The sequence below is a fragment of the Lethenteron reissneri genome, chromosome 2 (assembly GCF_015708825.2).
Source record: "Lethenteron reissneri isolate LAM-NWPU_2019-01 chromosome 2, ASM1570882v1, whole genome shotgun sequence".
NCBI classification, from domain to species: Eukaryota; Metazoa; Chordata; class Hyperoartia; order Petromyzontiformes; family Petromyzontidae; genus Lethenteron; species Lethenteron reissneri.
In genome coordinates this window covers 7,868,162-7,884,740 of record NC_083780.1, presented here as the reverse complement: position 1 = coordinate 7,884,740, position 16,579 = coordinate 7,868,162, and the positions used below count along the sequence as shown (strand labels likewise).

The 16,579-nt window shown below is 50.4% G+C and overlaps 1 protein-coding gene across 1 annotated transcript in view; it reads right to left on the bottom strand.

Moving 5' to 3' along the window:
* The window catches only part of LOC133342047 (diacylglycerol lipase-alpha-like), a 73,467-nt gene that overhangs the window by 27,909 nt on the left and 28,979 nt on the right, over positions 1-16,579 (bottom strand). Inside the window, exons 8-12 of the mRNA XM_061550947.1 lie at positions 15,399-15,523; positions 14,504-14,666; positions 5,490-5,573; positions 4,150-4,227; positions 2,104-2,184 (exon numbers count right to left, since the gene is read on the bottom strand). Of these exons, the coding sequence (XP_061406931.1) occupies positions 2,104-2,184; positions 4,150-4,227; positions 5,490-5,573; positions 14,504-14,666; positions 15,399-15,523 (531 nt within the window). The remainder of the gene's footprint in view (positions 1-2,103; positions 2,185-4,149; positions 4,228-5,489; positions 5,574-14,503; positions 14,667-15,398; positions 15,524-16,579) is intronic.

The following is a 16,579-nucleotide window of genomic DNA, read 5'->3' as shown; positions in this document are numbered from 1 at the left end:
GTATGAACCCACACGAGCGTGGCCGAGCATCGTGACGAGCGGTGGGCGTGCACGCGGTGCAATGCGGTAACGTCGGTGATTTATGGGAGCTCCCCCGCAACAACCGTGCGCACTCGCAAGCGTACATCGGCAGTCACTTGTTTGTTTTTTATTCGACTAAAACCGGTGATTTGTACGCGATAGCGCGCCAGGGCACGTTAACAAGTCACTCGTCGCCCCCGCAATTAGATGATCCGTCACGGCTTAGGGGTCAACGCTTCGATTCGAGAAACCCATGGGGGTTTTTTGTCACATTCCTACCATCTCCTTAGTGTCGATTTTTTGTTCGTTCTGTCTCGGGTTTGTCCCCTCCATTAGCCTAAGTGTGACATTAGCATAACATTCGAATATCATTTACATAAATAGCAAATTACGCACTCCCACGCACGCGACTTTGATGCGTGTGCAACGTGGGCGCGGGAGGAGATTTGAATCGACGAATCGCTGTGTCGTCAACACGGCTAAACATCGCTGTGTCGTTAACACGGCCAGCCATCGAACCAAAGCGGTCACCCCATCGCGCGCTTTCAGATGCGGCCGTCTGGAACTGCTCTCCTTTCTGATTTTAGGAAGCCACTGGAGCTGTGTTCACTTTTAAATCGAAATTGAAAACTCATTTCTTTAGAACTGCTTTCTTTGTGTTTAGTTTGTTGTCCTTCCCCCGCACATCCGATGAGCACCGATTGGCTACGTACGGTGCGAAATAAGTTCAACATACTTACTAAGACAAATACAAAGATCCCCTGTTATAGCCTTAACAGACCGTTGAGGCAAGTGCTATTAGCGAGCACCTACGAAGGCCAGCACGGTACATGAGGGGGTGGGTGGCCAGCCGCACACCTGACTGCCTTTGTCTTCCCAGTGGCGATAATTTTTACACACTGCACTACGCACTCATTTGAGGTTGAGTCGACCTAAGGGAGGCCCAGGACCGGTTCAAATAATCGTCACTGGTGTTGGTGGCCGTAAGCGGGCATCGAACTTGGGTCGCCGGGTTCGTAGCGCAGCGCAGCACGCTAACCGCTGTGGCACCACCGCTCCCCACTACCGTACCTGTCAACCCATACGGTTTACCCCGTAGTCTTATACAGGGAAATTCAGTTTTCAGGTCCATACGGCGTACAGCCGTTTCAATGCGGGCAACATTTTTTTGTCTTATTTTTGTGTGTTTTTCCCTTGTGATGGGACTTTGTAGGATGAACGTTGATATTTATAAGGGGCACGGGGTGATCAATGAGGTCTGAATTGGTCTGTAATAAGGCAGGGCACTGATAAGGGGTTGACAGGCGTGCGCTCTGACTGCCGTGAGCGAGTTTAACACGTGAGGCTTTTGTGACCAACATCATCCACAGTAGAGGTGTGATTGGGTTTGTTTTGGTGAGATCGTGAGAGACTCCCCCCGCCCACGACCATAGCCCTCGCCAAACTCTCACACGCGCCACGCGGTGCAACGGATCCACCCGTGTGGCTCCTGCTCAAACGAGCCGACGTCATCACTCTCCAGAGTGGCCGTCCCCCCCCCTCCTCTTGCACGTTCCCTCCCCGTGGCGACCCACGCCGTCGTTCGTCACCGCCGGCGGGCGTCATCCCCCTGGGGTAGACCGTGGCCTACCCCAGGGCCACTTATTTTAAAACTCGTAAATTTTTTTAACTCGTTTTTTTTTTTACACACCAGGTACGCTATATAGCCTGCCGAGCTGTGTAGCTCTATTTTATCAGAAGCGGCCTGGCCGCAAATTGTGGCCCAACGAAGTGGCTTAGCATCACGGGGAAATTGTTATCAGCCAGACACTTGAAACGTGCGTTGATGCTACATGTGGAGGGAAAACCCGGGGGTTTGATCCCCAGCAGTCAACACGATCTATCCATGTGTTCATCGTTCGGTCACTCAGTTTCAGCGGGGCTATCCAATTGCTTACCTGGTAAAAAAAAAAATAGTTTTGTTTCGTTTGAAATCGATGAAACTACTGTTCATGGCCGTGTTAGCTCTTGCTGAAGCAAATTGAGACGTGGCGGTGCAACGCGTTGAACAAAACACTTTCGAGCGCAAGAACCTGCACTGACCAGGTCTCGTCCGAAGGCCTGGGATAGAATCATCTCCTCTTCAAGCTTCTTCTTAACGTACTTGGCAGAGAAAACCATTCCCTGAAGAGCGACAGGCGACACAACACAGGCAATGCATGAGGTACGGGATCACACGCCGGTGCTGCCTTCCTTTGCCACAGCAACACGGGCGCAGACTTAAGAGCACAGCGGCGCGGCGTAAAGCCCTGCATTCGAACTTGTGCAACGGGGCGGCGCATTGACAAGACTGTTTTTGTTCCACCGATTCAACCGGCTTTTATCGCTCAACGCACCTCGATCGTGTGACCAGCAACCGGCTCACACCTGGCGAAGTAATCCAGTCTGCGTTTCATTTCGATGCGGTCATTTGTGACCAGGCTGAGCCCAAAGACAAATATCCCCCTGTACAGCCTGTAACAGAATGTTGGGGCAAGTGCTGTTGGCGAGCACCTATGGAGGCCGGCACGGCACACGAGGGGGGGTGGGTGGCCAGCACCACGTCCGGCCGCCTTTGTTGACCTAGGGGAGGTCCAGGACCGGCTCAGATAATCGTCGCTGGCGTTGGCCATGAGCGGGAATCGAACTTGAGTCTCCGAGTATCATAGCGCAGCATGCTAACCACTTCACTACCGCTCCCCCCAATCGTTCACACCTGGCGAAGTTATCCAGTCTGGGTTTTATTTCGATGCAGTCACTTGTGACCAGGCTGAGCCCACACACACACGCACACACAGACACATGCACGTTTGCTTGAGAACGTGGTTCTTTGGGATTTGGAGCCTCACGGGCCCCAGGTCGTGTCCGTGGTGGGCTCAGCACCCCGACAACCCTCGGTGGGTATCTCACCCACACGGCCAGCTTTGCCGGCGTGAACCTACGGGCTCCCAAAGTTGCAAGCCGCAGCAGCACATTGCACCGATACAAAACAGCGGCTCATATTTTTTTCTCAGAAAACCGAGGGTTACTATAAAAATTTGGAATAAATGTAAAGAATTCGTACAACAGTTGACATTTCGTGGGAAGTTTTTGTAAAAATTGCAATTACTTGTAAATTAATAAAATGGTGTGTTGGAGAGTAAATCCATGACATTTTCAATTTGAGTACGATGTTTCGCTGGTAAATACATCCAGCATCATCGGGTGATTTGCCAGAATAGTGACGCAATCCACCTCTCTCTGATCTCTGGACCCATCCGTCCTCAGACGTTCACCATCTGACACTGTTTTAGCCCGATGCATGAGTGTCTTGATGAGAGAGGATTTCTGTGCAGGGTGATGATGGGAATCTGCATTCCGATAGGCATCAGTGTGCATTTCCTTTCGGTAAACGCCGTGTGTTATTTTACCATTTTGGCCACATCCGAGCAAAATATCCAGGAATGGGAGTGTGTAATTCACCTCCATTTCCATGGTAAACTGGATGGCTGGGTTTTGCGAATTGACATTATCTAGAAATGCATTAAGTGTATCTTTACCATGTGGCCAGACAACCAAAGCGTTATCCACATATCTTGAACGACTGCTTCGTGACGTTATTTATTCAGGATCGCCATCTCGCACTCACATGGCATTGCGGCTCTTGAAATATTGAGCGTTTTATTTACCGAATTCGAAAAAAATGTCTCTCCTTGTTATTTTGGTTGCCCACCCCTGACCCAGGCCATTCTCGCTGGGAGAAAGGCCTGGGGCGGCACATTGGTGAGATGTTAACTCCATCGCCTGGTATACAGGAAGTTGTGGGTTTGATCCAGACTCTGACACCTGTATAATATTTGGAATTTGCATGTTCTCCCCATGGTCACGTGGATTTTTCTCCGGGTCCTCTGGTTTTTTCCCTCCACATTTAGAATCAGCGTGGCTGCTATAATTGTCCACACGCTTCGTTGAGCTATCATTTGAGGCCCACAAATGATAGCTCAATGAAAAAAAGAGCTAAATATCTCGGTGGGGCTTACCTGGTAAAAATAAAAAAAAGCTGCCGCCACCCTCTGAAGAATTCACCCTGTCGTGGGATGCACTGGATATGAACAGCAAAGCTCCCTCTACCTTGTGCCCGAGCCACGTGCCAGGATGTCCTTCCACCGGCAAGGGTTCAGCGTCGCCTGTCAGGTCCGTGAGAGCATCCTGAAGGAGACAAAGCACACAGCCACGCGTCGCGCTGTGGAGGTGGAGACCGGGTAGTGGATAATAAATATACAGCTTGATTTTTGTAAAATATATATTAAAAATAGAACAATACGACAGCATATAGCATTAAAAAACAACAATGATTAATTGTACGGTGGGCAAGAGACTTCCGTGAAGCAATATCCACTGTTGTACAGTACTTCTATGCTCCCAACCTTCAGCAAACACCACAGTGAGCAGCACGGTGAAGCATAGTCAAGTAAACCCACCCCCATGGCCTGCACGGCGTTGGAGGGAGGGGGCCCTCATCCAGCAGCGGATTGACAAACGAGCCGTACATGAGCATGCACCGATTGACATCACGGCCAATTTGAAATATTCAACCCAAGTGTCTTTGTCATGCTCAAGCAATCGAATCACCTACTGTTCCGCTTCGATCTAACGTACCGAAGGGTTTCGATTTAAAGCTTTCGTGACTGCAGGGGTTCATCTTCTTGGTTCTTTCGGTAAAGTCACGTAGAAGGGAAGTAATAAAATAATAAAAATAAAACATAATAAAATAATTCTCACGACGTTTCGGCCACAACGCAAGCAGCCGTCCTCAGGTGAAGAACATGTCTGTCGACAAAGTCTTAGACAGAGTCTTAGACAGACATGTTCTTCACCTGAGGACGGCTGCTTGCGTTGTGGCCGAAACGTCGTGAGAATTATTTTATTATGTTTTATTTTTATTATTTTATTACTTCCCTTCTACGTGACTTTACCAAAAGAACCAAGAAGATGTACCGAAGGGTAACACACCGATACGAGCGCGTGCTGTTAAGGGTCAGAATCATTCTCCCTTGGCATCGACACGTCGTTTGCACCGTCCACTCCGCCGCCAGTGCATTGTGTCCATTGCGTTTCGACGGGAGAGACGCCGTCTATTTACGGGAACGACGGCAGGTTCAAGCCTCGTGTGCCCCGGTGACACTGCGTGTGACGCGCCGCAGCGCCCACCTGGCCTCAGCGACAGCCACGCGGTCGCGATAGAGAATGCCTCACCACGCAAACCGTTTCACGGCGATGGCGGAATTATCTTTTTAAGTTGTGTGGTTAGTTTGTTGTCCTTCCACGCACCTTCCGATGAGCACAGATGGCTACGTACGGTGCGAGAGCAGTTCAACGTACGACACCGAGGGAGATGAGAACCGTGAGGGCGGTCATTTTGACGCGCGCGTGTACGCGCGCAAGCGAATTGTTCGTCACCGGAGGCGCACCTTGAGCGAGAGCGTCCCCCGCACGCTCACGACAACGCGCTTCTTGTCGTGATCCACGGCCACGTAGAAGGGCGTCTCGTAGACCTGCGGCCGCCACAAAGAAACACGCGCGGGACCGAAAGGGGCATCCAGCATCAGGGGACGGGCAGCTGTGGCAATAGCCCCCGGGGTCTTCGCCGCAGAGAAGGGGGCTCCCCCCCCGCCCCCCCTCTGAGTTCGATTCGCCGACTCGGGCCCGTTTTTCATCACTATCATCATCAATTATCGTCACTTTAATCATCAATATCAGGCAGCCCCCTGAGTTCGATTCCCTGAACTCCGGCGCCTTTTTCATCATCATCATCATGGCCATCAATCATTGTCACTTTAATCATCAACGTCACAAGATGCGGCTTAAACTGCATCCACACAATCCATGGCAGATGCGGATACCTGATGCACAAATGGAAAATAAAACATCTCTCCAGAAGTAGTGTGCCGCTGTGGTCATCCAGAACGGACCATTCAACGTATAACGACGCAATGCCCCATCGACAAACACGGCGCTACAACTCCACTGCTCCTGACGCGTTCTAAAGGTGATGTCCAAAAAAAACCTTCATAATAATAATGAATAAATACTCCGGATTTATAATGTGCATTCCATCATAGGATCCCAATCATTGCGGATAATACTGGTCACGAAAGCCCACGTGTTATACGAACATACATTTGCCCCGACGATTTCCTGCCGTCATGCTAAAATCGAACTCGCAATCTGCTCACCCAGCCCTGCAACGGGTAGGTTTGGCACGCACAAAATATTCACGTACCGCAGCCAAATGTTTTACTTTTAAAATTTACCGCAAATTAAACATGCACACTACTTGCCTGTTCATTGCACCTAAAAAGGCCAATCACTCTTGACTATCACCTGGCTAAAAAGAAAAACCACACCAATCACTTGAAAAGCCGCTCTCTCGAGAGAGAGATTACGCAGAGGACATTAAACGATGCATTGTATGGAATGGACCAAGAGTCTCGGTGGACCTAAACAAAGGTCATCAATCACAAGCAATGACAGATCTGAATGGGTTCACAACTGGTTGAACGGCACCAATTGCAAGACAACACGAGTGCCACGGTCGGCTACGTACGGCGCGAAAGAAGCTCAACGTACACACACACACACCCACAGGCAGTGGGCTCTCACATGGCTAAAGAAAGGAGATTGACGATTTGTCTCTCTCACATCCCCATTTCCCAATTCTATTCTTCCATTTGGTTGCTCAAGATTTCCCCCCCCCGGTCTCATCTTTATTCCATCGCGACCTGAAAGATAACAATATCTAGTCCGCGCTTCAAACTCGGTTTTCCCGATCTCATCTTTTATTCCATCGCGACCTCAAAGATAACAACATCCAGTGCACTCTTCAAGCTCGGTTTCTAGATCTCATCTTTATTCCATCGCGACCTCAAAGATAGCAACATCCAGTCCGCGCTTCAAGCTCGGTTCCCCCGTGCCGCGGTAGTCTTAAGACTCTCACGGCTGAACGCTAAGTGTTAAGTCTCAGTCGCCGTGCGTGTGTGTGCGCGTGCATGCGCCGGCTTAAATGGGTCCATGTGTTTTTCAGAAAGATGGGGGGGGGGGGGGGAAATCGTCACGTTCATTTGTCTCTTTTGAACAACCGTGATACCGCGTGCAGTTGGCTGTACACACACGGGGCGACGACATTGCATATCCACGGGCTGGATAACAACGGCGAGTGAACCTCCCCCCCCCCCCCCCCCGGGACAATCATTTAGTCGCGTAGGGGGGCGAGAGCGACAGCGGTGATGAAAAGCTCGCATTACAGCGCAGTAGTTTCTAACAGAAAAATAATGACATGGCACCATTAACCTCTGGCTGTGACACAGCAGGTTGTAGCAGCAGCAGCGCACCTTTGGAAATGTTTATATTTGGGTTTGCCAAAAAATTAACCCGTAAAAACAAAGTTTTTCACTATAAATCCTTTATATGCGTAGCGGCTAGAGTCCTCTCGTCCTCTGGCTTGAGATGGCTGCCACCTATGGGTCAGATGATTGCCTGCCACTATTAAGGAATTGGTAATTAAATATAATTGATTTTTTCCTAAAAAGTGTAAAATTTTGGAAAAACATTTTCACGAAAATAAATTGTCACGCACAACGAGTCTGTGTGCAAAATGTCAGCTCGATTGGATCACGGGAAGTGGGTTAAAAAACGACCGAAAGATTTGCACGGTCGTAAGCGCGCAAGCAAGCAAGCAAGTGAACTTAATATAAAGGATTTAAAAAGACATCTCCTCGCCTCCGATGACGAACGGGCACCGTGTTCCGCTAAATACAAATGGAGAGAGCCGCCACGCATAGCCCCGAGCAGACCAGCTGGGACGAGTGGCGTCAGCGAGCAACCTGTTAAAGCGGGAAACGGCGCACAGATGCGCGGCATGGCCAGCACCATGCCCAGCCGGTCGCGAGCCCTGATGTTGATACATCGCACCAGGCACCCGTTTCAGGTCGAGTCGACCTCGGGGAGGCCCAGATATTCGTCACCGAAGTTGGCTGTGAGCGGGAGTCAAGCTCGGGCACGCCGGGTTCGTGGTGCCGTGCGTTAACCACTGCACCATTGCTCCCCCGCTGTGCCCCATCACGCTCCCCTACGTGTCTCTGCTCGTCACCCAGAAACACGGCGCGCTTTGCACGCGGCTCCCTAATTAGACAAAGATCCCCCGTGTATCCTTAACAGACTGTTGGAGGCAAGTGCTCTCAGCGAGTTGCACCTATTAAGGCTGGCACAGAACACAAAGGGGGTGGGGGTGGCCAGCAACACGCCCGGTCGCCTTTGTCTCCCTCGCGGCGATGTTTACGCACCGCACCGGTTACCCATTTGAGGCCGAGTCAACGTCGGGGAAGCCATTGACCGGTTCAGATAATCGTCACCGGCGCGCGCCGTGAGCGGGAATTGAACCCGTGTGGCCGCTGATAACCGCTGCACGACCGCTCCCCGCCGAATTAGACACACGCGCACACACACGCGCGCGCACGCGTCAAAGTGCAAGCCCGTGCATTGTGGCCGAGTACATAATCATGAATTAGTTAAAACCACACGCGATAGCAGCACTGATTTAAATAGGCATTATGCCGTTCACCTTGAAAGCCAATTTCGGAGATGAGGGTTCCAATTTCTGCTGTTTAAATGTTCATGTAAAATTTTAATTACATTAAAAAACCCGTTTTCATGTAAAATGCAAGTCCTTTGTAGCTGTAGACTTGTATTTTTTTGTCTTATGCTATGATTGGCTGGAGCCGTCGAGGAAGGAGCTGCGTACATGTGCTGCACATCGTCTGGTATGTCTATTCCTTAAACTATTAAAACTAATCTCTAAACTATTTGTTTTCTTTTTCCAGGAAAGGCCCACGGAGCTCCATAGCTCCTTTTTGAGAAGCGACCTGGGTCTCACAATTGATGGCTCAACGAAGTGGCTTATCGCGTAGAAATTTATAGCAGCCAAATAACTCTAAACGCGTGATGTTGAAGCTAAATGTGGAGGGAAAAACCAGAAAACCCGCAGAAAAATCCACGCGACCACGGGGAGAGACAGAGACGACACGCAAACTCCAAATATACAGCAGGCGTCAGGGTCTGGATGGAACTCCACGACTTCCTGTATATGAGGTGAGATAGTTAACATCTCACCACCATGGTGAGTAACGTTATTTATAAATGTGGCGAATTGCCCAATGATGCTGGATGCAATTTCCAGCGAAACGTCGTACTCAAATTGTAAATGTTGTGGTTTCACGCTTCAACACACCGGTGGGCTAAAGCAGTGAACTATTTGTCTTTTGTCAACGTGACACTTTTTTTACTGATTGGCCGTGTCGGGTGGTCGAGGGTTACGACACATTTATAAATAACGCGATCTAAACCCAAAAACGTTGATTATGAATAATATTGGTCGCGAAAGCCTACGTGTTAAACTGATTGTGAGTAACCTTGAATACATTTTTGTTGTAACCAACTCACGTGTTGCATTCAATTGGCCCAGCAGACGTAAAGGCGCAGGCTTGCAATCGCTTGCGCGCAGCAACGCTGACGGAAAGCACCTCCAATTGGATGGCACTCCAGGGCCATCTCTTGAGAATATTTTGATAATTATCATCAACTCGATTTTCTACAGCGCAATTCGCGCAGGGCCTCAAAGCGCTTTACATGAAGCTTAAGTTACGGAGAAAGCCTCCATGTAGTAACAAAAAAAAAACCACGGGAGTTCTAAGATGCCATTTTAAAAAAAGTGGAGTGAGGAGGAAGGGAATGCCACCATCGCGGATTCTGTTTGCCAAAAGGCTCCGTCTCCCACAGAACAAAAGACTATTTCGGTCCTACGCTCTCGTTTTGCCCATCTTTTCACTTGTCACTGGCAAAGGGCCTTACACAACACCTCTATAACTCTGTGAATGATCTCTCGCGCCTCCTTGAGAAACCAACGTGTCCCGAAACGCAAGGGCCGCCGCTGGCAAGTTCTCTCCGATCGTTTTCCCTCCGCGCGCCCCCCTCCCCATCTCCCCTCTCTCATCGATCCGATTTCCCGTGCGGTTCTAAGTGCGCGCGCATCCGACGTGCAAAAAACAACGTACTTTAACTCCCTCAAATAAGACAACCGCCGAGTGCACCTTCACGAGCGATAGCAACGTCCCTTTCTTTTTTGACACGGGAGACCCAGTGCCGGATTACCCTAGTAGCAAAAGTAACACCATATGCTACGGGTCCCCTCGCACTTTCAAGGGCCCCGCGCTAAATGCTTTCAAGCTATCAATTCCGGTTCAGTGATTCTGCACTTGCTCTATTACTATAGTACTGTACCGCCTTCGACTCTTACGAACGACTGGGTGTTTAAGGTTAGCGATTTGTCGTATCATCTGGCTGTATAGAAAATGAAAACATAAAATTACTTTACTACGCAAGTAAAAAAAATGATGTGTTTTCATATTTACGTTTTTTTTTTATTTGGGCCCCTTTATAACATAGGCTACAGGTCCCGCGCACTAGCTTAATCCGGCACTGAAGAGACCCTCGCCTAGCCTCGCGACTCGTACTCGGGAGGGCCCTGCAACGGGCATTGGTGTCTGACGGAATGCACTCATCGGTCACCGGGCCGCGCGCGGGCAGCGAAACCGAGGGAGAGAGCAAGCGGAGAGGAAATCTACGACCGCACGCACGATCCCAGAAGTCATTGCAGGACTGCCGTCAAGTGGGCCACCTCACGTTTCGAAACCTACAACGCCGGGTAGATTACTGAGCAGCCTTCCATCCGAGTGCTAATCTGGCTCAAGTCTGCTTGGCTTGAAGTTGAATTTCACGATTTTGATCGTGCAGCGGGGATGCGACTGTGCAACACACACGCATTTGTGCAACTCAATGCATGAGCTTTTTACAACACCGTGTTTAAATAAGCAACTGTGATCAAACACGGTCCTTGCCTCTACCTCTCTCTCCACCAGGGTGGGGCGCCGCGGTGGCTTGGAGATGTTATCTCCCTCGCCTGGTATACGGGAGGTCGTCAGCTCGATTCCCGACCCTGACGCCTGCTGTATATGCATGTTCTACCTGTTGATTCTTCTCCAGGTCCTCTGCTTTTTCACCCTCCACATTGAGAAACACGCTCGAGTTTCGGTGGCCTACGGCCGCCTTGTTATCGCTCCCGCGGGGGGCTTCTCGGCGCTTCGTGCTTCGCCTGTCGCCCCCACTGATGCACTATTCTCCCCCCCCCAACGTCTGCAGATACTATGACTATTGTATGTAGGGTGTGTCGGTAGAAATGTCTTTTTTGGGGGATGGTCGACAATTTTTGGAAACTTGTTGAATCAACTTTTTACCCCCACATCTGGGGGGGGGGGGTCACTTTCTATAACGTTTTCATTCAGACTATAGTGGGGCAAGTGCTATTAGCGAGCACCTATGAAGGCCGGCACAGCACACGAGGGGGTGGGTAGCCAGCACCACGCTCGGCCGCCTTTGTCTCCCCAGTGGCGCACCAGGTACTCATTTCCTAGGCGAGGCCCAGGACCGGTTCAGATAATCGTCACTGGGTACCGTGAGTGAGAATCGAACTTGGGTCGCCAGGTTCGTAGCGCAGCGCAGCGCTAACCGCTACACTACCGCTCGGAATGGTAAAGGGAACAAATTCCCAGCAAGAAGCCGAGCGCGGAATTTGTTGAAGTGGGTTTCGGATTTTTCTAGGCCGCGAAACCAACTTTCAGCTGCAAAAAAAAAAAAGATTAATAACGGCTCTGCGGTTCAAAATAAACTTGAAAGAAAACAAAAAGAGGTGTGATCTCCTTGTGCGTGCGTGCGTTTTCTCCGGGCACTCAGCTCTTCTCCGACGTGCAAAACGCTCTTTGGAAAATAACGAGTCAAATTTGAGAGATTCAATTTGAAGTAAATTCCTTTGAAAGAAAAATACTACCACGATTATTCCGTCATAAAAAAACCCATTTTTGGACAACGAGTTCATCGATCTGCTCCGTTTACGAACAGAAAATCCTAAATTCCACCCGTGCTCTAAAGGCGCAAGTACGATTTGGTTCGTCGGACAGATTTGCATTTCCCATTTCAACCAAATCACAGGAACACGCGTATTCACAAGCTGCACGCTGTAATTGCTGAAGCCAAGCATAGAGCGAGCGTGGTTTATGGGACAGCGCAGACCAGCCATTTGACAACTCAGTGTATATATATGTAGTGGGTTCGAATTAGGTGCACACACACACACACAGCTTGGAGGCAACACTATTTATTAAACGGTAAGTAATATAACACTGTACATGAGGTGGTGACCACCTTCCTCAACTCACTAACACTCTGGAACACGACACAGAGGGGACCAGGCAGGCGACGGGCTGCCTGGTCCAGGACGACGACCCGGGACTTGAGGACCGATGATGTCGTCCTCACTTCGGAGTTCAACAGCCCCGCTCTGCATCCACACCCCGCTTATATCCCCTTCCCAGGCCACGCCTCCCTTCCCAGGCCACGCCTCCCTTCCCCCACCTCTGGGAAGGTCTGGGTCCCTCCACCACGTGACCCCCCAGGCACCCCTTTGGGGCCCCCAGCCCTCGTACGGGCCGACACAGTAGTGACGGCCTATGTCACTACATATATATAAACACAGGACGCGCAATCAATATTAAGTGAAGAAGACCAGTGCTTCAGCTGTCATAGCTCAACGAGCCTGTACGTCTAAAAATAACCATTAATCCCTCCTGTATTTACCTACCCCGTTATCCTCCACCCCACAGTGTCTCTGGGTTTCATTATTTATTATATAATCCAAGATCTTAAGGCGGAGGGGTAACCTGCTGCTTCTCTTTGTACCGAGTGGCAATACGCGCTTGGCGGTTGCTCTGGACGAGGTGCAGTGTGAATGGAAATTCGTGGCACTCAGACCTCCCTTACGTGGCTGAAATCAGAATTGCTTTCAAATGATTAACAACGGGTGCAGTGGAAACAAATCAACAGATTTCAGACACCCTCACAAATACCCACTGTCGTGCCACGAATGGCAAGCCCGTGAAAAACGAATGACAACGTGGTGCACTGGCCTGGCTGAAAGCCGTTTGAAACGAGCGACGATGAAGGTGAACCACGCTGATTGCACGAATTCCAAGAAGTGTGTTTGACCTCGGGAGCGCTTACGATCAAGCGGCCAATAACGATAACGTCCGAGCCGGCGCAACGAGGTGACGTCGGACGGGGCGCGTGACGCGCGAAGACGCACGAAGACGCGAGACGGCGTCCGGGGATGCAACGCACGCACGGCACGCAACGCCTTGGGCAGTGGCTAAGCCCATTTCAGCGTTAGGTTCCTTTTATTTTTTATTTATCACCAGGTTTTTGTCGACCCTTCGATCAATTTAGGCCGGAATTCTACAGGGCAGGTCCCAAAAAAGCAACAAAAAACTTTGCGCTGAAATTGTATTCATACCGACTCATCTTCGTGACGCCAAGTCAGACAGACTGACGAATGAAATGATTCGACCTCAGCTTTGGCTTATTTTCTGGAGTGGATAATGGCAGCTTCCACGCGAGCCACTCTTGTCAAGCGAGAGATGACGCCCAACAGCATCGTGTACCCGTCCACCGACGATATCCCATTGTCCAGAGAGAGTAACGATAGAGCAACAGATTCACACTGGCGTGTTTCACCCGGTGAAGAACTCAAAGAGCCACGGTACGATAGCCTCGTCGGCAAGAGTGCGCCGTGTCAACTCGCGTTAAACACATCCGTGCGGGCGAGGATCAGATTAGTGCGGTTGGCTACGTACAGTGCGAAAGAAGTTCAATATACATCTCTGCAAAGACGGTTACCGCATCGCGCTGTGCTTTCAGATGCGCTTCTGCGGCCGTTTGGAACGCTCTTCCTTCCGATATTAGGAAGCTATGCACGTTTAAATGTCATGGAAAACTAATTTCTTTCGAGCTGATTTTTTGTGTTTAATTTGTAATCCTTCCCCCCCACACCTCCGATTAGCGCGGTTGGCTACGTATGGTGCCAAAGAAGTTCAACATACATACATACGTACATACAAACACTATAATACAATGCATTTGTTAAAACTCGCAATAGAAAAGACGTGAAAATAACACGTTCAACTTCACATATGTAGATAAAATCTGTGGATGAAATATGCAAATGTTGCACTTCAACATAGCCAAATAAAAGGCAAAGCTAATTGCATGCTGATCTTAGACTACCGGACCGCTTCTGCGGCCGTCTGGAACGCTCTTCCTTGCGATATTAGCAAGCCCGCTAGAGCTATGCTTTTTAAAATCTAGATTGAAAATTTATTTCTTTCAAACTGCTTTTAGCGATCAGTTTGTCTTCCTTCCCCCCACCCCCCCGCACACCTCCGATTAGCGTGTTTGTCTTCATGCGGTGCAAAAAAAGTTCTACACGCGTGCGTACGAGGCTCGCGCACGGGCCGTGCGACCGGCGCCGCCGCGGCGCTCTCACCGCGTCGTGGATGGAGGCGAAGACGATCTCCACCCCCGAGAGGCCCTCATCCAGGAAGTGGCGGCGGATCGCGGCCACGTTGCACTGGCAGCAGTTGTCGTCCTGCACCGTGAGGCTGGGAGAGAATCGGTGCCTCCGCACGCAGTAGCCCAGGCAGCAGCACCTGACGCGGTTCACACGGCGCAGCAGCAGCGACAACAACAACAACAGCTTGCCGCCGCTGCTGTCCTTCGCCACCGAGCGGAGGCAATGTCACCGCGGCGCTTGCGTCAGGGTAGGAGGCGCTTTGAGGCCGCGTGAAGTGTTGAAGGCTCGCCACTGCCGGCAGCGGAAAGGTCACGGGGACAGAGCCGAGTGTTTTGGGATGACTGACTGAGATGCACCACCTGCCCACCACCTGTGCCTACGTGCCCCCCCTGCCCACCACCCGTGTCTCAGAGGTCGCAAACGGGTTTTGATTCCTTACCCGTACCCGGCCGCACCAGGGTCGCAAATGGGTACCCGTACCCTACCCGAAATGAGTGACAAACAGTTACTCACCAGTGACTCACGGCCTACCCGTACCCGTACCCGGCCGCACCAGGGTCGCAAACGGCTACCCGTACCCATACCCGGCCGGGTACGGGTAGCCGGGTATCGGGTAGGGTATGGGTATCGCGTACCCGGTTGCGACCTCTGCCGTGTCTCCGTGCCCCCCCTGCCCACCACCCGTGCCTACGTGCCCTACCTGCCCACCACCTGTGCTCCCCGACTGCTGCAACAGTTCGAGACCCCTTTGGTGTCCCGAAGCGGATTTTGAGTGACGCCACTACGCCGGGTTCTACCATGAGCCTTCGGTGCAACGCGAGAGCACAGCAAGGGGCCAACGCTGGCGCCAGCGAAGCGCAGTACTCACGAAAAGTTGGCCATGAGCTTGCAGAGTCCGCAAGCCGGCTTCCTGATGAGGTACATGGGCCACCCATACGCAGCCAGCGCGTAGTGCATGTAGTAGCACACGTCCTTGTACATGCTCATGACATTCTGGAAGAACAAAAACGATTTTCAGCAATCTTTATAACGCAGACTTTGCGTGTGTGTGTGTGTGAACCAAATTGTGCCAAAACCATGAATCCTACACACCCCAAAGTTTCCGTGCATACTCACGGATGAGTGTGTTTTACCTTCCCGGCTCACCTGCAACACCTGTAACACCTGCACACTACACCTACCCCCCCTCCCCCACGCCGCTGCACATTATCCTCCGCTATTATCAGGCCCGCGTTTATCCAGCCAAATTCACCCACTACCGCCGTTTACTGCGATTCCTGCACGTGCACAGCTCACCTCCAACACGCACTGCAATATTCACACAATACATCTACTCTTATAAAACATCTACGTACCAGCACCACCTACCTCCTTCTACAAAACACAGACGCTACGCAAAAGCTACGACTACGTACATCGATTCACAATAAAGGTGTTTGGAGTAGATCGCGTAAGTATAAATGTGTCGTCACCCTCCACAGCCAGTGAGGTTTGTCACGTAAACAACACGCCAATTAGTTACTAGTATAATGTAAAGTGTAGTGTATAGCGTAGTATACTACTTGAGACCACCGGTGTGTTGGAGAGTAAATCCACAACATTAACAATTTGAGCACATTCATGATAAAGGTATTTGGGTTATATTATGATTAATATTGGTCGCGAAAGCCTACATGTTATACATACACGTCAAGTCTACATCGCCTGGTAAGCAGAAAAAACGCATGCACATGTACACACGCTCACGTTCACGTAATTATAGATGTGCACACACCACCGCTCACACACTCTTGATAATTGCTTCAATCACGACAAACAATAACACCCTCCAATAACTTCCAGCCTTATGCTTCACTCCTGTGTGGCTTCGTTTTCACGTGCCAACAACGCTTACAAATTCACCTATAAAATATTTAATGAACATTCCCTACACGGTGATTCACTCTCACACTCGCTATTTACAATTCCTTCTTACGGACTTTTACCTACACACATCACGGAAAAACTGCACTTATCTTCACCAAAGCCGATAACGCTAATTGATGCCAT